General features: G+C 37.0%; 1 protein-coding gene across 1 annotated transcript in view; it reads right to left on the bottom strand.

Moving 5' to 3' along the window:
• Positions 1 to 7,525, bottom strand: part of LOC109087421 (utrophin-like) — a 151,354-nt gene extending 143,829 nt beyond the window's left edge. Inside the window, 5 exon segments of the mRNA XM_042712591.1 lie at positions 1,254 to 1,367; positions 1,453 to 1,584; positions 4,727 to 4,842; positions 6,726 to 6,906; positions 7,386 to 7,525. Of these exon segments, the coding sequence (XP_042568525.1) occupies positions 1,254 to 1,367; positions 1,453 to 1,584; positions 4,727 to 4,842; positions 6,726 to 6,810 (447 nt within the window). The 5' untranslated portion in view covers positions 6,811 to 6,906; positions 7,386 to 7,525.
• Positions 7,526 to 22,332: the final 14,807 nt, after the last annotated feature.

The raw sequence follows: 22,332 nt of genomic DNA, 5'->3' as shown, positions 1-22,332 counted from the left end.
GAATATTGACAAGAAACACCCACTCACTGCCATTATAAAGCTTGGAAGAGCCAGGACAATTTTTAATATAGGCCTAACTCTGATTGGAATCATCTGAAAGAAGAGATTCATATACACCTAGGATGGCTTGATGGTGAGTAAACTATGGGGTGATTTTCATTTTTGGGTGAACTATCCCTTAAAAGCAATTTATTGTATAAAGTGGAGTTTTTAAAATCTAGAGCTCATGCAAAAATATCCATATCGCTATGATCAGATGCTTTCTTAAAGGGATAGTTCACCCAAAAATGAAAATTTGCTATTCATTTACTCACCCTCAGGCCATCCAAGAGTCATTTATTTGTCATTTGCACAGTTACACTGCATTAAAATGCTTGTGACGAGGCTCAGACTTACAATCATTTTAACAGAACTATACACAAATATATGATTAGTCTGTGCAAGAAACTGATCATTATTTACAACATTATTACCTGTAATCCAGAGCCTCAGACGTCCTTGTTGTGAACGAATCAGTCTTTTGAACCGGTTCTTTTTGGTGAACTAGTTGAACCAATTCACCAAATCAGACTTAACATCTGAAACAGTTCACAGATCTACAAGTTCCTCAATCAAAACTCACTTTCAGATGCCTCAAAATGAGCCGAAATATCGGTGTTTATGATCCTGTGAATCATTCAGCCCTCTAGTTTCTCCAACAGTCACTAAACTGAGGAAACAGTTCGACTCGGACTGAAGACTGATGAGTCACTGATACGCGCATGCATGAACCAAACACTTGAATGAAGGGGCCAAATGAACGCTTTTATGGTTTCTCATAGTTTATGTAAAAAGATGAGCTGATGAAAACAAGTTTATTCACTTTATATGCTTGTAAAACATCCATGTTTCACATGATTATTGCATGCTTTAATAATACAATAGCATATACGTTATGTCATTGCGTGATTACACAAACTAGTGAACTGAACCAGTTCATTGAATCGAACTGTCCGAAAGATCCAGTTTGCAGAAAAGAATCATATTTCCTCATTGTCTGAGGCTTTGGATTACAGGTAATAATGCTATAAATTCTGTTCAGTTTCTTGCACGAACCGATCATTTCGCTTCATAAGACCTTAATATATTGTCGGGAGCCACAGGTATTCATTTAGTGTTGTCTGAAATGCTTTTTTGACTCTTAAAGTTTATTCGACCTTTATTAAACAGTACCCTTCCACATGAATGACTTATTGAATGCGTTGACCTCTGACCTTGCACTGGTTGACTTCTTCCTGGAGTTTGTCAGCTTGGCTGAAGCTGCTGGCGTCTCGAGACAGCAGCTCATCAGCAGCATTCAGCCAGCGCTCCACCTCCTCATGCTTCACCTGATCAACATCAACACCACCGTCAAAACACACCACATCCATGCAAAGAAATTAATCCGAATCAGTCTGATGGCACAGCTCTCACCTTTGTGTCCTTCATGCTACCCAGAATGCACTGCAGCATGCTGAGCTGATCCTGGGCGGCCGTGGAGAGCTCAGTCCAGCCCTGCTGCTCTGCTGCCTTCGACGCCTCCTGCTCTATCTCAGCACAAAGAGCCTAGAAAACAGGTCAAAATACATTACCTCCTGCAGATTCATCAGATCATACTTTAGATCGTTCAAATTTATAACAGCCACCATAGTAACTAAGAATAAATCCCCTGCCAAATCATTACAGACATGCTGTAAAATTATGATTTCACTTTTTCATCAACTGACTTAGGAAAGCAGATAAACAACAGTTTTATAAACTAGAGAAACTAGGGGAAAAGTGGCATTAATATAGTGCATAATATCACGTGATACTAGAAAAATTACAATTTGCATAATACTTGACCTCGTTTGGGACACAGAAATGAAAATTTTCAGTTAAAATTTATGTTAACTGAAATAAAGCTGAATTTGAAAGCATGAATATTACATGAAAAACCACTTAAAAATAAGAGTTGCTGTCAAAACAACTGACAAATAACAGAAATAAATTTAAGTTGAAGTTATAAATAAACAAACTGAAATAAAAATAAAGCTAAACAGAATTTTAAAAAAGCTCTCCTAAAACGACAAATGCACAACAAAATGGCTAAAGAAACAAAAAATTAAAATTTAAAACTAAAAGCTAAAAATTAATATTTTAATATTAACATATGTTTGATGTGTACACATGTATCCAAAGCGTTCGGAAGCTATGTTTTTTACATTGATGCTTACTGTACACATTCATGAACTACTGTTGAAAATGTACAAATGTTTACAAACTCAATGCTACCAAATTCTTTATCATTCACTGCCATGCATATAATCATTATAGGATCATTGTAAAAAGATCATGAGTGCAGTACTTCCTTCACACCCGCAGATGGAGACACAACTCCACCCAAAAAACCTACAAAGATCCCTTTCACTCCCCCTTAAAGAAGTCACGGCTAAAACAGGAGTTTCTGCTTCTCACAGTCCATAATCAGTTCTAGTATATGACAGACATTACATAAGTGGACGTAGGGTCATATTTTGGCTGTTTGTGTGGGCTGCTCAGAGCTGTGCAGACGGCCATCAGAAGCCCTTCTGTGCCACGTGGGCAGTGCCCGGCGCACGCCCCATCTCTCCTGGCGGAGGCCAGAGACGAACACAGCAGAGGATAAATATTTATAGAACTTTAAACAAATCCCAGCCAGCATTTGCTCTCTTTGGCTTGTTTTGCCATCTTAGTCATTGGCTTTCTTCCCATCATTCATGGAGTTAAAGAAAGAAACTCATGTCAGCTAAAGGACTGAACACATGGATCAAGTGGAGATTCAAACAGAGAATAAACATATGGCACAATGCTAAACTAACACAACAAGCACGGATAGATTTAACAAGCAGGTTTCCCGTCAAGCGCCAAACGAGAGCAAAACTGGCTTTGGATGCCCACTTTCCACAAGTTGGTATGATTCTTTAGGGTCTTTATGAAATGTCTGTAACATGCTTTGGTTAAAATTCCTCAATGGTCTTGTAAAACAAAACAGCTCTGTTCCCAGCGAGTTCTTTTTGGTGCATGTCTCTTTAAATGATAATGAGCTCTGCTCACCCCGCCCCTCTCTTCTGTGGTGCGACCTGTGAACCAGAAATCCAACTAAATGCAAAAAAGCTACAAAAGTGAACATTTCATCCGATGTCCCCTTTAATTATATTGTTAATGTAAAAATACAAAATACCTGGAAAGTGTCTCAACATTAAAGGTGCTGTATGTAAGTTTTTGGCTCTACTAAAGCATAAAAATTTATCATACTTGTTAACATACTTGTTTATCTGAAAAACAATGCTACAGTCAGTTATTCTCCTTTGAAAATGTGCATTCCAGGCCAGAATGTCAGTGTTTGATTTGGTTTGTGAAACCTGCCCGCTGCCAGTTTATCCAATTGTACGTATTTTGGCAACCCGGGTTGCCAGTTGGCAGAAAATAGCGTATTTCATTTCATTCATCGTAAAGTGTGGTCTTTCTTGTTGGTGTGTTGTCAATCTAGCAACCTGCGTGTGTCAAGTCTGAGGAGGAGGGGCCAGGTGAAAAAAAAAAAAAAAACTTCTCCAATATTTTGAATTTATACTGCAATACCTAGTTTAACCACTCAGTGTCAAGCCTACATACATCACCTTTAAGTGAAAGTGAAAGTGATGTGACATACAGCCAAGTATGGTGGCCCATACTCAAAATTTGTGCTCTGCATTTAACCCATCCAAAGTGCACACACACAGCAGTGAACACACACCATGAGCACACACCCGGAGCAGTGGGCAGCCATTTATGCTGCAGCGCCTGGGGAGCAGTTGGGGGTTTGGTGACTCGCTCAAGGGCACCTCAGTCGTGGTATTGCCGGCCCGAGACTTTAGGGTTAGGAGTCAAACTCTCTAACCACAAGGCCATGACTTCCCCCAAGTGTAACTGGAACATGAATTTAGTGAAGAATTTGTCTCATTTCAGAGCAGCATTGGTCTCACAAAATTCAGGTACGCTTACATTTACCATTGTTCTGCACATTTTCATGGACAGATTCCAGTAATTTCAACAGGAATCCACCCGATCAGGAATTTCAAATAAGGGCGAAAGATTTCCCAATGCAGATTATGCACCGGGTTCAAGTTTCTCTTGCAGATTCACTGCATTAGCCAACAGAAGGCTGCTTGATCTGAAAGTGTCTTCTGTGTGAGCTGTGCTTCATCACTACAACATTGACAATAGACAATGGACCTCTATTTCCCGTGAGAATACTGTATTTTTATAGTTATCATTAAAGTTGTGTGAACAGGCTTTAACGCTCATTGATTTAATGTAAGAGGCAATCATTTACTACACAGAGCCGTTGTTCACTGACAAGCTGCGCAAAAACACAATCATATTTTGCGCAAGATTTGTGCAACTTGTCAGTGAACAACGGCTCTGTGTAATAAATACTATTCCACATGAAAGCATGCACGTGTAGAGATTTACCACTGATTACAGAACCGGCTATACTGACGAGATGCGCATTAAATATCATGCCGATATTTATCGTGCATCCCTAAATCAAAGATACATAAATCGTGTACTGAAGAAAGTGTCTGTGGCCAATCACACATATCATGTCAGGCAAATAGTCTCAATTCACTCACTGCTGGCAGGTGTGACTGAAACTGACTTCTGGACACTTCATACGAGCATCTCTGTCAAACACACACACACACACCTGAGCTTTGATGACTCTCTGTTCAGCTGTGGTGATGTCTCTGATATCAGCGCTGACTGTGTTCAGTCTGGACTCCATCTGCTGCAGCGCTCTGGACCCCGCCAGCCTGGACAAAACTACAGACACAAATCCATCAATACATTGATTAAATAATTTTGATGCTGTAACTGGTCACCATTTCACACTTTTCACCACATTTTGCCAGTTTTGCATTTCTTAAACAACAAATATTCAGTCCTTCCATGTCAATTAATATAAGCTCATAAAAATGCATGATAAGATATGATGTATGATGATGATATATATATATATGCCAAATAGGCCTGTGACTGTATATGATATACAATAATTGAGAGTCAACTACCCCCCCCACCCCCCAGCTCCTAAGATGTTTATTGGATGTTGGATATCAGAGAAGAGACATAAATAACTGCCTGCAGCTTATTTGTGTTTGTCATTGTGTGTGGCTTAGCTTGAATCCCAGATGTTAGAGGTCAACAGGTCAAATCATGAAACATTAGCTTTCCGATTGTCCCACGAACATTCAACTGTTTATATTTAATGCAGCCACAAAACTGCTACAGGGGTTTATGCTAGTCATTATAATTAGCTGTATATAAAGTCAGCTAAGTAAACGTGTGTGTTTATTCAGCTAAACTTTGGGCACAAAACGGTCCCAGAAGTTAGCTAAATCAGACAAAGCATCGTTCTGAGACATCGTGGAAACCGTTTTTTTCAGAATGGGGTCCGTCTATAGTTATTAGCTGTACGTAAAACAATAGAAGTCTATGGTATGTCCTCATTTCCATGACTAGCTAAGAGATCTGCTCAGGCTTTAAGGTTAAACACTAATGTACTCTTACTTAGAGCTCTTTCTAGCATGCACACACACACACTCAGAGGTTTATTGGTGTGTAAAAGTTTTCTAATGGGCCACACTGACATTACAGCCATAAATAGACCGCTCTCTCTCTCTCTCTGGCTCTGCTCTTGTTGGTTCCATAAATGATTTACCTGTTGCGTAAGTCACTATTTCTGTCTTTAAATAAAACTGAAGCGAACAAGAGAAACAGAGGTTCTGCACCCCTTGGCACCAATTCAAACCCCAGGACTTCTGAAACCTCAGTGAGCCTCAATCTTCCTGTAGATCTGCTCCTAAACCAAGTGAACGGCCAACATAGGCAGTATCTTAAGGTCACAGTTGCACTCACAACACAAAACCAGATGTTTTTTATCCAAAAAATGTCATTTTATCAGGGAATGAAAACTTGCCATTGTTAGAACTTAGGGCTCTGTTGCGGATGTAGTATGTCTGGATTACATTCATATTAAATAGAACATACTTTTTTAATCAAAATAAGTACCTACTCAAGACAGAAAGTGATTTTGTACACAGCCTTGCTCTTTTACCGAAAGGCAGGATTTACATTCCTTAGACATTACAGTGTATTCTGTTAATATTTCAATCATGTCTATTTCTACAGGTTTCTGGTTTCACATTGTTAGCTTGGCTTAACTATTGAAATCAGTTACGTCTCCTATGTTACTTGTGTGGTGTTATTACTTATGTAGAGAGCTTTTATATGAGGTTTATAAACTTATGAGGTGGCATTTCAGTCTTTATGCTGCCTAATGGACAGCTCACAAACTTTTTATGGTGTTTTTTTGTCATTTTTGGAGCTTGACAGAACCAGTTACACTCTTTTTTACAGTATGGAAAGAGCAGGCTGGACATCCTTCCAAATTTTTGTGTCCGAAACAATGAACAAAGTCCTACGCAGTGGAATGACATGAGGGTGAATAAGCATTGGCACTGCTGCCTTAACTATCCCGTAAGAATGTTGTTCTTTCTCCAGAAGCGATTTCATTTCTCTATATTTGTAGCTTAGAAAGAAAAGCTCAACTGCCAATTTTCTAAATCCCAAGTTCCCTCAAATTGCAGGCTGGAGCGACATTCTTTAAATGCTATGTGTAAGGGCTGTAATTTGCCAGTGTATACCTGTAGTGATGTCCTGCTGCCGCGTCTTGAGCTCTTGAATAGTTGTGCTGTGGCGTGATGCCAGCGCCGCCACACTGGGCCTCATGGTATCAGGGGCTCCAGGTTCTGCGGCCAGACGCTCCGTCTGAGAACAGAGATCTTCCACCTGCGGCTGAAGCTTTTCCAGCTCTGCTATCCCAGCCTGAAACACAAACACAGTACACATTTGCTCTATTAACAACTCAGCAAAAATCACATAAAGTGAAGATTACTACAATCTTAAAAATAAAGGTTCTTTGTTGGCACCAATGGGTTTCATGAAGAACTTTTCATGAAAGAACATCCATGGAACCTTTGCATTCCACAAAAGGTTCTTTAGATCATTAAAATGTTCTAAAGAAAAGATGGTTCTTTTGAGAACTGCTTCCCCAAAGAACCTTCAGTGATCAGTTCTTAAAAGAACATGTTTTTTCTTAGTGTGAACATCATTTTAATAACCTGAAGAACTTTATTTCACTTTCATCTTGTGCAATGGAAAGGTTCTATGGATGCTGACGGTTCTTCATGGAACCATCAATGCCAATAAAAAAACCTTTATTTTTAAAAGTAGACAGTTGGATTCCTGTTAACATCTAATTTAAGGAAATCATCTTGTATGAAAAGGCCTGGTATTTGACTGACCTCACAAATCGTCTTTGAGTGTGTGGAGTTCCTGCTGGTTGTTTTTTGCTCTAAACCCTTCTGTGGAGATCAGCCATTTCTCCTGTCCCTTCAGGACTCCATCTAGAGCCTTCAGTCTTGATTGAACCGCTGCCACCTGCTCTAGTACTTGAGCTCGGTTCCTCAGATCCTGGGTCAGGTTCTGGCAGCTCTCCCATTCTTTACGTACAGAGTCCAGAGCAGAACGGGCCTCCTCTGAAGACATACCTTCTATAAAGACAGATTGAGTGATTTTAATCAGTCGGAGAAAACAGGCGCCATCATTTATCTTGAGGAAATCATCCACATTCTCCTACCTTTCTCCAAGCGTTCAATCATCTTCTCTCCTTTCTGCACCACGTCTTTCACTGTCCCCTCGTTTTCAGCAAGCTCCACTCGCAGGGTCTACATAGATGGGACAAATATATTCAGTAGACCATATATATGAACAGGTAAATGTTAGTTTTATAATAAGTCACCTGTAGTTTTTCCTTCAGAGCAGGCGTGTCTCCAGCAGCTCGGGCAGATGACTTCCATGCAGCCAGCCGTGATAAAAGCTTGCGAACATCAGTTTCAGCTCTAAAAAACACAAAAAAACATCATATCAGGGTTCACATGAGGGAGTGCTACAGCGGAGCAGAACAACAGAGCAGTGTGTGAACTGAAGTGTGTGTAAACACTGTATAGCTTATGCTAATGGTTCCCAAATGTTCTCATTATGAACACAGGCATAACCGCATGATGAAAGAAACTATTTCATGATATTTTTTTGTTCAAACAGCTGCTAATCCCTAATGCTTAAAATGTGAAATTGTAATTGTCAAAAAGCACTTTCAGGTATGCCAGACAATATTTGATACTGAATATTTCTATAGTGCACTTTTCTACTTCAATGTTTCAATGTTTTGCAGCCTAAAATGATTGAATTTGCTGTGGCTTTTCTCAAATTATTTATTTTTTTACACAAATTAAAATAGTATTATCAGTGATTGCATTCACTCAAAATATTTAAAAAGTGCATATCCAGTAAAATACTGTACTTATTTAAATCTAACCTACTGGTGAAATCATATGCATTATATTCATTATTATATGTACGGAAATTTTCATTTTGTCCTACGTGCTTAATACAAGCATAAAGCAAAGCTTTGTATCACTTGAGCAGATGCATCTCTCTCGGGCATCTTTTAGGAGTGAATAGGTTGAAAAGACAATAGACTAATGTAAGTCATGAATTAATCATTTGGAGAGATCACTCGGAAATATCAGATATTAAACTCTGCATCGCTCAAAACATGTCTGCCTCATATTGGAACTTTTCCTTACATTTAAACACTTTTATATGGTTACAACGGAATACACCACAATCAAATGGCAGGACAATTCAACACATTGAATAATTTGTTTGGGCTTGGAATTATAGCTAATATTGCCCCCTTTTGAAAAATCTGCAAAATAAAACAAAAATGCAAGAAAATAGTGCAGAGTTTGATTTTGAAGGGACTGATAAAAGAGATTTCCAGGGTTTCTGACAAGGAAGCTGTGTCTGTGTTTGTCTTACAGTCTCCTGAGCTCGCCGTCTGTATCCAGATGTCGTCTTTTAGGTGGGGCAGGTGGCGGCAGCTCTCGATCGCTGCTGGTGAAGGTTTGCTCCATCCGTGTTGTTACTGTTGTGACTGTGTCCATGACAACCTTCTCCGGTACCTGGGGTATCGCAGTCACAGACACCGCTTCGGTTACCTGGAAACCGAACAGATGCTTGGAATCAATGTCATATAAAAAGCTAATGTGTAGTAATATAAACAAAGGAGATGCATTTATCTGACTTGGCTGGAGCAGTCCTCTAGTTTTTGGACCAGGTTGTCCCAGCGTTGAGTCAGTAGGTCTGTGTCTGTTTCGATCCTCTGAGCTGCAGCTGGACTGTTTAACAGCACCATCACATCCTGTCCAGCATCTGACAGAGCACTCAGGGCCCTTCGCTTCTGGGCCATATCCTCCTTGAGATTCTGCAAAGAGTCAGAGCCCAAAACAGCGATGCTCTTATCAACCAGGTAGATTTCGGTTGAATAATGTTTATTATTTGTAAAAACCAAAGCTTACAATCTCAAAAAAAAAAAAAGTAGTAGTATCTGTGGACTAGAATATAGTTTGTGAGATGATCTGAACATGATTAAAATGCTTTATGTTATCATAACATTGATTATTTATTTAAAAATATCCAATACTATGGGCATGTAATTAAAGCTTGCAAATACAAAATTAAGTATGTTTGTCTACTCACGGCTAATCTGCGCACGCTGGCATTTATTTCACTAGGGTCTTTAAAATCACTGGTCTGAACTTCACTCAAGGCCTTCTCCTTTTCTGCTAGCCACGATCCAAACAAACTCTGAATGGATGAGAAAAAAAGATGGGTGAAGTGTGAGAATAAGATTGTGTGCACTCTATGCTAATGGTGTAATGGGTCAGTGGTAATGGTATCTGCAGGCCATAAACTGCCATAATTAAATCTTACCCTTTCCCAGAATGCAGTCTAAACTTTTAAAATAGCAATCTGACCCTTAAATGTATTAAATGAACATTCCAAGTCTGTGATAATAGCACAACACAATGAGGCCCAACACAGAGCCCTGAGGCACACACCCCTGATTATTTTATTGGCCAGCACCTGTAGTAACTTCACGTTTGTGCTGGATTGAAATTAATGTATGTATGGGCAAAAACAAACATATTTAAGTATCAAACATTATAGAAATGACTGATCATGAAAACATTTTTTTTTTCGTGTTCCATTTCCAAACTTGAAAACATTTAACAAAGTCCAGAAAACAATTATTTTCAAACATGTCTATAAGGGCCTCATTGTGATTTGTTACACGGGAATGTTGGATTTGTGGCATCAGGACTCACCTGGTCATCAAGCAGCCGCTGCCACACAAGCTGAATTTCCTCGAGTTTGTTCCAGCGTTCCTCCGTCCAGCGACACACTGCCGCCCAGCGCTCCCCCAGTGACTGTAAAGAACAGAAGGATAAACAAAATAGAAAGTTACTGAATGACTTTTCACACAATTTTTTGGCACCTAGGAGTGTCAAATGTCTGTTAGGTTCCAAGTTGCTGTGCTGCATCCAATGAATTCTCAACACTGTGTCCAACATTAATAGATCTCATTCCTTAGATGAGCTATCAGTAAAGGTGTGAAAAACAGCTTGGTTTGATTACCTCTGCAATTTATTTAAGAAGAAATTTGCTGTAAAATTAATTAATGCTTTCAATGTGACATTCACCTTGATCTCTATAACTCTAGTCAAGCAATATTGCACATTGGTACAGACACCATAATGTATTTTCTTGTTAAAGCAGTAGTATTTGAAGATTTCCTTAAAGACAGCAGGAATGAACAATTAATTTGAATATTATATGAATATTATCAATAATAACTACCAGCCCTAATGAGCGAGTGTTCAGCAAAACACAAACTTGGTTGTGTTTTGTCTGACAACGTTTTATGGTGAGACACAAAAATTAGTCCTTAAGAAACACTAGCTCACACATTAAAAATTATTTTTAGCAAAGAAACAAATGATTTCTATAATTTGTATGTCTGGGGACAATAACAGCTCTGACCAGACTCTCTGAATTGCCATCTCATAATTACAGTCATTTCGACACAACAAATAAATCAGCATTATATCATGCATGCTGTCCTCTACCTGCAATTGTTCCTCCAGGGCAGCAGTGGCACTCTCCCCGCTGTTCTCATCCACGACCACAACCATGTGCGTGAGAGAGTTCACCTTTACCTGTTCCAGCTCCAGATTATTCTGCAAAACCTGAGGACATTGCATAGTAAAAAAGGTCAAAAGGTCTAAACTACACTTTGATTACATTTTGTATCTTCATTTACCCACAAAAGAGAAAATGCACATTTATCAAGGCAAGATATTACAAAATCAACAATCACTATATTATTATTTGAAATTACAGTAATATATTTTTTAAATTCTATTTAATTTATTTTTTTTCACACTCCAATTATTATGATGGCTATTCTGTTTACATATTTATCTATTCATTAGTTTATTTATTTTTTATATTTATTTATTTATTGATTCATTTATTTATACTCCGGGAACTAAACAGAACTGGAAGCTGGAAACATGAACATAATGTCATAATGCAATATATCGACTTATCGCACATTATATGTACATGACCTCGATAATTTTTGGTGATGCAATATATTGCCCATTATATTTACATAAAAATTAATGTCATCATGTTTTTTGCATTCCACTTGCGCCTGTGTCTTTTGCAGCTTCTCGTATATAACGTGGTGTAGTGGGTGGTAGTTCAAATTTTAAAAATGTTTCTACAAAAATGTTTCATCTGCAGATATGGCCTTGTTTAGGGATCTGGGCCTTTGTGCATAAGGACATCTGACTGATAAGTAGGGATTGTGTTTTTCAGCAATACAGTGCACCCTTTATTTTCAGAGAAAGAAGTTCCAGGAAAAATCTGTAGATGGAAAAATCTCCATACAAGTTATTTGTGATTTTTTTCTTTTTTTTATATGTTACTTTGCACTTTTTTGTTAGAATAACAACTAAAAACCATTTTATTCAAATTTTTTAAGGTATCTAAAATTTTGAAACATAATTCCCATAAACTAAAAATAAAAAGTTTGTTGTCATTTGAAAGTGTGTTGGCCTTTTTGCATTATTATGCTTTTATATTATGATTATATATTCAGATGCATATAATTGTCTTAAAATGACAATAATATTGTTTATTGCAATTATTTCTGGGGCAATATATCGCACAACAAAAAGTTAAAATGTAGATCAAAATATTGGTTTTATTTTGTTAAAGCTAGATATAATTTCTACATGTGGACGCACTAGTGTGATATGATACCCTTCCTATGAGACTGAGGCTCCTAAATGTAAGCATGTGTGTGGGAGCGAATGTGTGTGTGTGTGTGTGTGTGTGTGTGTGTGTGTGTGTGTGTGTGTGTGTGTGTGTGTGTGTGTGTTCTCCATTTGCTACCTGAACAAACACGCTGAGGTCACATTTGCCCCTCATTCACTGGGGCGTGTTGATTTGCTTATTCATTCTTCTCACATCTCAACCTCTCTCTCTCTCTCTCTCTCTCTCTCTCTCTCTCTCCTTTCAGCATTCATGATAAATTCACATTGGAGATCAGAAAGAGAAAGCTTGTATTTTTGAACAGTTTTTGCACACAGACGGGATCTCTGATAAGAGTTATTCACTAACTACTCAAGTCTGCTTAGGAACATTTTATTGCTCAGAGATTGCTATTTCAGGAGAGTTTATCAAAGTATACACTTTGTCTCTTAATTTTCTTTTAATGTTTGCTAATCTTTCTTAATGTTTCGTAATCTTTTTCCACAAACTTCAATCTATATATATATTTTTTTTCCTAATCTACAATCTATCAATTGTGATCAAGTCACTCTAAAAAAAAAAAAAAAAAAAAACTGTTGGGTAAGGAAGCTGGGTTGATAATCATTCATAATCCAAAACCCAGCTGTGCTGGGAATGTAGACCTGAAACAGAGCATTACACATCACACAAGTTCAAATGTGTGCTGATACTACTTTGCCTGCCCTATGCGTTTCACCTTTTGATTATTACTGTTGACTGTGTTCTGTATTGTAGTTATTCTGTGTGTGATTTTAATTCACAACTCATTTTGGGTTCATTTTAAGCCAGCAAGATTTGCAGCTGGATCAAAACAACCCAGATCTGTGCTCATACAGTACCTTTGTGACCAAGCACTGGGTAGCCAAAATTACTCAGTTTAGTTTGTTTTTGATGAAATAGCTCACTCAAAAATGAAAATGTGCTAAAACTGTACTCACCTTAAGACCATCCAAGATGTAGAAGAGTTTGTTTATTCATCATTCATTTGGAGAAATGTAGCAAGTGCAACATTTCTCCAAATCTGATGAAGAAACTAACTCATCTACATCTTGAATGGTCTGAGGGTGAGTACATTTTCATCAAATTTTCATTTTTGGTTGAACTATTCCATAAACTCAGCCTTTTATAGAGTGTATAATTTTGTGACGTTGCATGACACACCATAACATAGCTAACAATACACAGTTCTACTTTAAATAAAGAAATCAAATGCTCCTCTTACTTTGTGCTGCTCTATCTGGGCCAGATATCCCTCCAAGTCTCCTGCTATTGGCTCTTTCTCCATCTTACGGATCCGCCCCTCCGTTGTGGTCAGCCAATCGGAGAGCTGCTGGAGCTGCTGTTGCTGAAGGTCCATCAGAACTTCATGAAGTCTGAAGACAGAGGAGAGATGACGAGTTCAAGCACACTCTTCACACAGAAGACTTCAGCAGGGATATGTGCGTCCGTACCTGGACTGACGGTCCATGCTGGCCACCCGCAGGTTTTCCCAGCGGGAGTTGAGCAGTGTCATCTGTTCTCGGATCTCATCCTCCTCTTCCTCACTCAGGTTGCCTTGAGCGATCAGCTGGTTTCCTGCCTGTAAGACGTTACCCACGCTGCTCTGGTGGGCTGTCAATTCCATCATAAAGGCCTGAGGAGACAACACGACACATCAATTAGTGCTTGAGTGTGTGTAGTAGACGAAAATGTGCCATTCATTCACGCAATATCTTATGATCTATTCTCGAAACAGAAAAAAAAAAAAAAAAATCAAAAAGGAATGAGGTAACAAACCATCTGCACATTATATCAATGTCTTTTCAGAGACCAACAGGTTTATGCTTAAGGAAAAGCTTGGAGATCTCCACAGCTTTCCTGTTTTTTGCCCTGCTTTTGTTTCTGCGTCACTGCCTCATATTAGCCTTCACTTTCTGACAGGAATGTAAACCTCGCCCTCCCGCTCTGGATCCATCACTCAGGAGTGAGTCTATGTGCCCCGGCTCTGCTGTCTGTCAGAGGTCTCTCTGCCTCACAGAATTCCTCACATTCCTGGCATGTTCCGAGCATGTTCTCCGACAGGACGGGAACACGGAGCATCTGAGCACGGGACATGCTCTTAACTCTTAAAGTCATCGGGTCAATCAGAAAGAGCAGCAGTGGGCGGTTTCAAAATGTGAATAATAATGTTGGCTTGACAAATCCAACATACTGAAATCCTATTTAAGCTGCTTCTTCTCCTTAGGTTGCAGTATCTTTAACTGATCTGACTTACAGTTTTCATAGCACGGATGCTGAAAACTATGAAAAATCCCATATGTTTTCTTTGAGGGGGTCAAAACTTTTGTCCAATCAGACCTATAGTATAGTCAAGCTGTCAATCAATAGCAAAGCTTATGCTTCCACAAGCTCATGCTAGCAACATAACAAAACATCACAACAACCAACCAACACAACCAACTAACACAACTTCTCTTCTCTTCTATTTTCAACTCCATCTCCAAAAAAACATTTTCCTTTCCTTTCTTTTACCAAATTACATATTCTACTCTTAAAAAATATGGCAACCGGGACTTCTAACGGCAGCTGCAGTGATGCGCTGACTTTACCGATTAGCGACTGGCTCTTTTACTCAGAAGGCGGGGCTTCCTTCAATAGAGCAGCCATATTATTGAGTGTTGCATTTTTTCCCCATTCAAAACTATACGAGTGACACGTCTAGTTTATCTGACTAGTACACAGGCAGCTTACGCTCTTCTGTGTCAGCCACACCACAAGGATATGTTTATTACGTGTATTCATGCTTTGGTTTGAAAGAAAACAGCACATCGGTGCAGCGCGGCTGACACAGAAGAGCGTACACCATCTGCGTACTAGTCAGATTTGCCAAAATGGTTGATTTGGAGAGACACAGAGGAGAGGAATTGTTGAATAAAGTCATTATTTTTGTTTTCTTCGTGTACAAAAAGTATTCTTGTCGCTTCATAACCTTACAGTTGAATCACTGATGACAGATGGACTATTCTGACGATGATTTTTATACTTTTCTGGACCTTGACAGTGTTATTTATTTGGCAGTCAATGGGACAGTCACAGGCCTCCCGGTTTTCATCAAAAATATCTTAAACTGTGTTCCGAAGACGAACGGAGCTTTTACAGGTTTGGAACGACATGGGGGTAAGTGATTAATGACAAAATATTCATATTTTGATTCATCATACATATAATCAATATGTTAGAAAATATTAATAACATTTTGTTGAATCTGATTTGAGTAAAATCGTCAAACTTCAAGCTTTTCAAACTTATTTCACACATTCAAACAAGGTTCTGTCAAGCCAACATAAAAGTTTGTTTACAAACTTTTCTCATTTAGTTTTTTTCTTTTTTGTACACATTAGGAATATTATATCGGTATACGTTTTCCCGAGAAACTCAATGAAATACTACTAGCTAGCGATGACACTAGCAATGTTTGTGAATGGTTGATGTGTGTCTCCTCTACCTCATGTGTGTGGAACTGGTCTTTGACCTCCTCCACGTCGTCAGACACGTCGTCCTGCATGTGCAGCGTGTCTTCGGCCGACAGCAGCCAGGTGAGCACCTCTTCCAGCGTGATCTGATACATGTCCAGACTGACCTCCATGTCCACCTCCGTCTCTGGCCGTGTGCTGCTCACCTCCTCCGTCTCTGCAGCCAATCTCTGAACAGAAACACACAACACGTCAGTTAACGCCTCATCAGTATGGCATTTAACGTTATAGAAGACATATATCGAGACACCAATGACGTGATGTAAATGATGATAAACATCACACTAATGAATTCACAAAAAAAGAAGACATTTTCTCATAACTGTCATTACCATAATGCTAATAATAAATAAATAAATAAATAAATAAATGACATTACTGCAAAGCAATAATTTGTACATCATGGTAGTGAACTTACATTTAAAAGTTTGTGGTCAGTAAGATTTGCTAAAGTTTTTGAAAGAAGTCTCAACTTAAAACAACATATTAAAAACAATAACTGTTTTCTATTTGAATATATTGTTATATAAGTCTATAAAACAGTCATGTGATACTTTTCAAAGAATCCTGAAAAAAATAAAAAGGTAAGTTCAAAAGAACAGCATTTATTTGAAATAGAAATATGATCTGTTGACATTCCTCTTTTGCAAACAAATGTTGCTCTTTTGAACTTTTGGTTCATCAAAGAATCCTAAAAAGAAAATAATAATAATAATTTATTGCAGTTTCCACAAAAATATTTCTCACACGATTATATATATATATATAATTTTATATATTCTTTTTTTTCTAGGATTCTTTTATGAATGAACATCAGATATTTTATTTGCAAAGGTATTAAACAGTATTACTTTACTGTTAAAAACTTTAAAATTAACTGCATCATGGTTTTCAATAGCCCTGAAAACAGTTAAAAACCTCTTAAATGGTTAAAGCAGAGTTCATTTGTATGATGTTTGTTTTGATTTTGGACTGAATGTTGACCAGGTCATGTTTTCGGAGATTCACTGTGCATCTGCTGTGAGCTGGCCAAGCATGCTAGCATGGAAAATCCCTTGTAAAGCTGATTTATGAACTATTCCTTTCTCTTCAAAGACCCATAGGAAAATTACTTATGGAAAAAGCCATTGGTGAAGTTCAAGGCTCTGAGGCGCACACTCAAAACAAGAAGCGCTGCATGATCAGCAGGACCTTCAGACGCAGACGATACTGCTACTGGCACGTGTTCTCCGCTGACTAAACATCGGCGAACAGCACAACAGAGCCGGTCATGTGATATCATTCACATTCTCAGATGTTTATGTCCCACGCCTTAAAAACTGACAGCTTTTCTAAACCCGGCGACCTACATTCCTCAGCACGCCCAAGACGGAAATGTCAGCTCATTGATAAGAGTGAGACACTAATTGAGTGCTAATTGTGTGAGTCTGATGGTAAAAGAAGCGGGTTTTTCTTCATGACATGAACACCATTGTGCTGTATAATAAAAGAGACAGAATCAGGTAATGAACCCGTCTGATCTGCAGTCTTACATCGGGGAACCAAACAGTACCACACCCGAGAACTCTGGGAAAAAGTGCATCAAAAGAGAGATACAAAATAACAACAACAGAAGGAAGCTTAAACTGATAACTCGAATACAAAGGCACCACTGCCCTAGGGAGTACAACATGAACTTCACAGCAGACAATGTCAACAACATGTTAGTACTATAGTAACGTATCCAAAAAACATGGTATTACCATAATGCAGGTACAAAAAGCATGACATTGTCATGGTAGACATCAAAAACATGGTATTACCATGGTGCAAGATCCAAAAAAACTTAAAGTAAGTGTAAGTGAAAAAAAAATGCATGGTATTACCATGGTGCAAGATCCAAAAAAACTTGTTATTGCCATAGTTTAAGTGAATCAAATGCATGGTATTACCATGGTGCAAAAAAATAATAAGTAAATTAAATAAAAACTCGCCATGGCAGACATCAAGAACATGGTATTACCAAGGTACCAGATCCAAAAATAAAATTGTTTTACCATGGTACCAGACCAAGAACCTGGTATTGAACATGGAACATGGTCCCACACCCAAAAATATCATGGTATTGCTACAAGTTAAAAAATATATGCTATCACCAGATAAAAAAAAAAAAAAAAAAAAATCCTGTCATTGCCATATTAGACACAATTTGGTACATTTGGTAATTTCCTGTTGAGAGAAAAAACAAGAAGAAAAAAAAAACCTTTAAAAATAGTGACCTGAATAATCATCATCTCATAACATTTTCATTGAGGGCTGTTTGCAGAACTCAACAGACACGCTGACAGGTGAGATGGAATATTATTTGTTAAGTAGAACAGACAGTCGCCATTTCAAAAGACTGGATCTCATTTTAACAGAGCTCTCACAGAGAAAGGACACTTAAACTGTTAATAGTAGCAGCTGAGTCCTAAAACAAGGCTTTGTTCCCTGAATAAATGCACAGAGAGCAGCTCTCATCTGGAGGAAAAGGTCATCTGACAAAAATATTCTGCTGGAATTCCCAACTCTGTCCCACATGCTGGATAAAACACTCTTCTTTCTGTCTGACTGTAAAACTGTGTGTGCTCGGAGGGCGGTGAAGCAATGCTGGAATAAGCAATAAGCAAAATATTTGTGGTCTGAGAAATGCAGAACCACCCAAACGCCCCACATCGTCCCAGCAGACGCCTACATATACAGCAGTCAATGAGAAACCAGCATCAGAGAACTCTGCACAGATCTCCACACTCCATTCAGGACGGGAGTCATGAGGACTTTAACTACTCTGGATCTGATTCCACAAATCACTGTTTTCAGGAAACATGCTGAAAAGTTTTGAGAGGGACAACCAAGCAGCTCGTTTGGTTATTAAAGGCATTAAAGGTTAATTACTGAAACCTGTCAGACATGCATTGGTATTCATGCACATTCTGCAGCTGATGAGAAATTCCCAAGACTGCAATGGTCATATCTGAACAGCACATTGATATTTCACGTTTTCAGCTCAGAACATACATGAGAATCCAACTATAACATTGCAGCACATGTACATATAGAGAGCAAAACTAGGCCTGCACGATTTGGGGAAAATACAATTGCGAATTTTTCTGACAAAAATTGTTATTATGACTTCAAGTGTCAAAAAGCTTGATTTTCTCTCTTCTAGCACAAAACAAAAAAAAACCTGGTTATTACATATCAATATGACTATAGAATAATAAAAAAAAAAAAAAAAAAAATAAAAAAAAAAAAAAAAAAAAAATTAAATATAAAAAAATCAAAAAGAAAAAAAGAAAAATTACCACTACAATTTTCACTGTAAAATAAAAAAAAAACATCAAGCTTTTTTATTTTGGCTGCTCATGTGTAAATGAACACAGATGTGCGCTTCGCTCTGAAACATGCTATTAAATTAAATTAAATTAAATTAAATTAAATTAAATTAAATTAAATTAAATTAAATTAAATTAAAATTAAATTAAATTAAATTAAATTAAATTAAATTAAATTAATTAAATTAAATTAAATTAAATTAATTTAATTTAATTTAATTTAATTTAATTTAATTTAAACTGAAACAAATCTAATTTAATTTAATTTAATTTAATCTCAGCCTATACAATAAGATATATAATGCACTAACCCCCATTTATTTAAATTAATAGTTCAGCTCTAAGCAAAACAAACCAAAACAAATGCACTGTGAGTGTACCACGGTACAGAAATGTTATCAGAGGACAATACCAAGGTATTTTAATATAAACTACAGGACTCATCCTTTATTACTGTTTTAAACATTTTGGAACTATGTAAAGAAGTCATTAAAACTATGAAATAACACAAACACAAGTATATGACTAAAACATTTTATTTGAGCATCTCTGTGCACAATTTCATGCAGTGCATCCTGGGATGCTCTTCTACCAGTAATGAAGGAGTTCACACGTATAGTTGTTTGGTACTACTATATTTTTGGACCATAGCACTTACATGGTAGTTTTAAAAATACTTTGGAGTGCCTTGTAAATACTATGTTAAGTGAATGACAGCACTGTGGTACTGCAACCTGATACCATGACTGTACCATTGGAACTTATCATATGCATGTTATCATATCATGGCTGTGTGTGTGTACAATATAGCACTATATATATATCTATTATATATATATATATATATATATATATATATATATATATATATATATATATATATATATATATATATATATATATATATATATATACACTGTATAATATAGTATATAGCACTTATATAGAACTGTATGACTCACTCTTACCACTGAAAGCAGAAGGCAAGAGAGAGAGAGAGAGAGAGAGAGAGAGAGAGAGAGAGAGTGTAAAAAGGAAACTGGTAGAAGTGGAGTCATTTATTGGCACAAGAGTGTGATGCTCATTTTCCGCAGGCAGTTCCTCATCGAAGAACACCAGAATAACAACAACCTTTTTTAACTGCCATTGCATTTTTTACATCATGCATTTTCTGAGCAAGAAATCCCATCATGCACTTTCTCTACTCATATTTGATGAAAAGATGCACATATGTCTGCATGAAGTCATGATTTCCTCTAGTGTTCACAGTGGGCTGAATAAGAAAGTGGCTGTGTTAAATAAATCTGTAAGTCTGCTGTGTATAACACTTTATTATGACATGCCCATCTGAACACTGGGACCGTCAATATTAATTATTAGAGGTTATAAACACAGAGTCATCAGACAGATGCATGAACGTGTTTGTGGTTGCTCAGCCACTAGTAGTTTCAGTAATTTATGATAATGTCTACAAGCACCACTACAAGCTAACATCAGCTTTCATATATATATATATATATATATATATATATATATATATATATATAGTACAGGTCAAAAGTTTGGAAACATTACTATTTTTCAATGTTTTTGAAAGAAGTCTCTTCTGCTCATCAAGCCTGCATTTATTTGATCAAAAATACAGAAAAAAACTGTAATATTGTGAAATATTATTACAACTTAAAATAATAATTTTTATTTGAATATACTTTAAAAAAAATAATTTATTCCTGTGATGCAAAGCTGAATTTTCAGCATCATTACTCCAGCCTTCAGTGTCACATGTAACATCCAGTCTATCACATGATCATTTAGAAATCATTCTAATATTCTGATTTATTATGAGTGTCGGAAACAGTTCTGCTGTCTAATATATTTGATGAATAAAAGGTTAAAAAGAACTGCATTTATTCAAATAAAAAAAAAAATTCTAATAATATATATTCCAATAATATTTTTTCTTTACTATCAATTTTTATCAATTTAACACATCCTTGCTGAATAAAAGTATTGACTTTATTTAAAAAAAAGAAAGAAAAAAAATTACTGACCCCAAATTACTGACCAGTAGTGTATATTGTTATTACAAAATATTTATATTTTAAAAACATAGCTTCTTCTTTTTTTCTTTTTTTCTTTTTTTACTTTTTATTCATCAAAGTATCCTAAAAAAGTGTCACATGTTCTAAAAAAATATTAAGCAGCAGAACTGTTTCCAACTTTGATAATCAATCATCATATTAGAATGATTTCTAAAGGATCATGTGATAATGATTCTAAAAATTCAGCTTTGCATCACAGAAATAAATGATAATATAAAGTATAATAAATTTAAAAACAATTATTTTAAACTGTAATAATATATCACAATATAAAATTTTTTTCTGTATTTTTGATCAAATAAATGCAGGCTTGATGAGCAGAAGAAACTTCTTTCAAAAACATTAAAAATAGTAATGTTTCCAAACTTTTGACCTGTCCTGTACAGGTCCTTCTCAAAAAATTAGCATATTGTGAAAAAGTTCATTATTTTCCATAATGTAATGATAAAAATTAAACTTTCATATATTTTAGATTCATTGCACACCAACTGAAATATTTCAGGTCTTTTATTGTTTTAATACTGATGATTTTGGCATGCAGCTCATGAAAACCCAAAATTCCTATCTCAAAAAATTAGCATATCATGAAAAGGTTCTCTAAACGAGCTATTAACCTAATCATCTGAATCAACTAATTAACTCTAAACACCTGCAAAAGATTCCTGAGGCTTTTAAAAACTCCCAGCCTGGTTCATTACTCAAAACCGCAATCATGGGTAAGACTGCCGACCTGACTGCTGTCCAGAAGGCCATCATTGACACCCTCAAGCGAGAGGGTAAGATACAGAAAGAAATTTCTGAACGAATAGGGCTGTTCCCAGAGTGCTGTATCAAGGCACCTCAGTGGGAAGTCTGTGGGAAGGAAAAATTGTGGCAAAAAAAAAAACGCTGCACAACGAGAAGAGGTGACCGGACCCTGAGGAAGATTGTGCAGAAAGGACCGATTCCAGACCTTGGGGACCTGCGGAAGCAGTGGACTGAGTCTGGAGTAGAAACATCCAGAGCCACCGTGCACAG

The sequence above is a fragment of the Cyprinus carpio genome, chromosome A23 (assembly GCF_018340385.1).
Source record: "Cyprinus carpio isolate SPL01 chromosome A23, ASM1834038v1, whole genome shotgun sequence".
NCBI lineage: Eukaryota > Metazoa > Chordata > Actinopteri > Cypriniformes > Cyprinidae > Cyprinus > Cyprinus carpio.
Note: the sequence above shows the minus strand (reverse complement) of the source record. Positions and strands in the feature narration are given on the sequence as shown.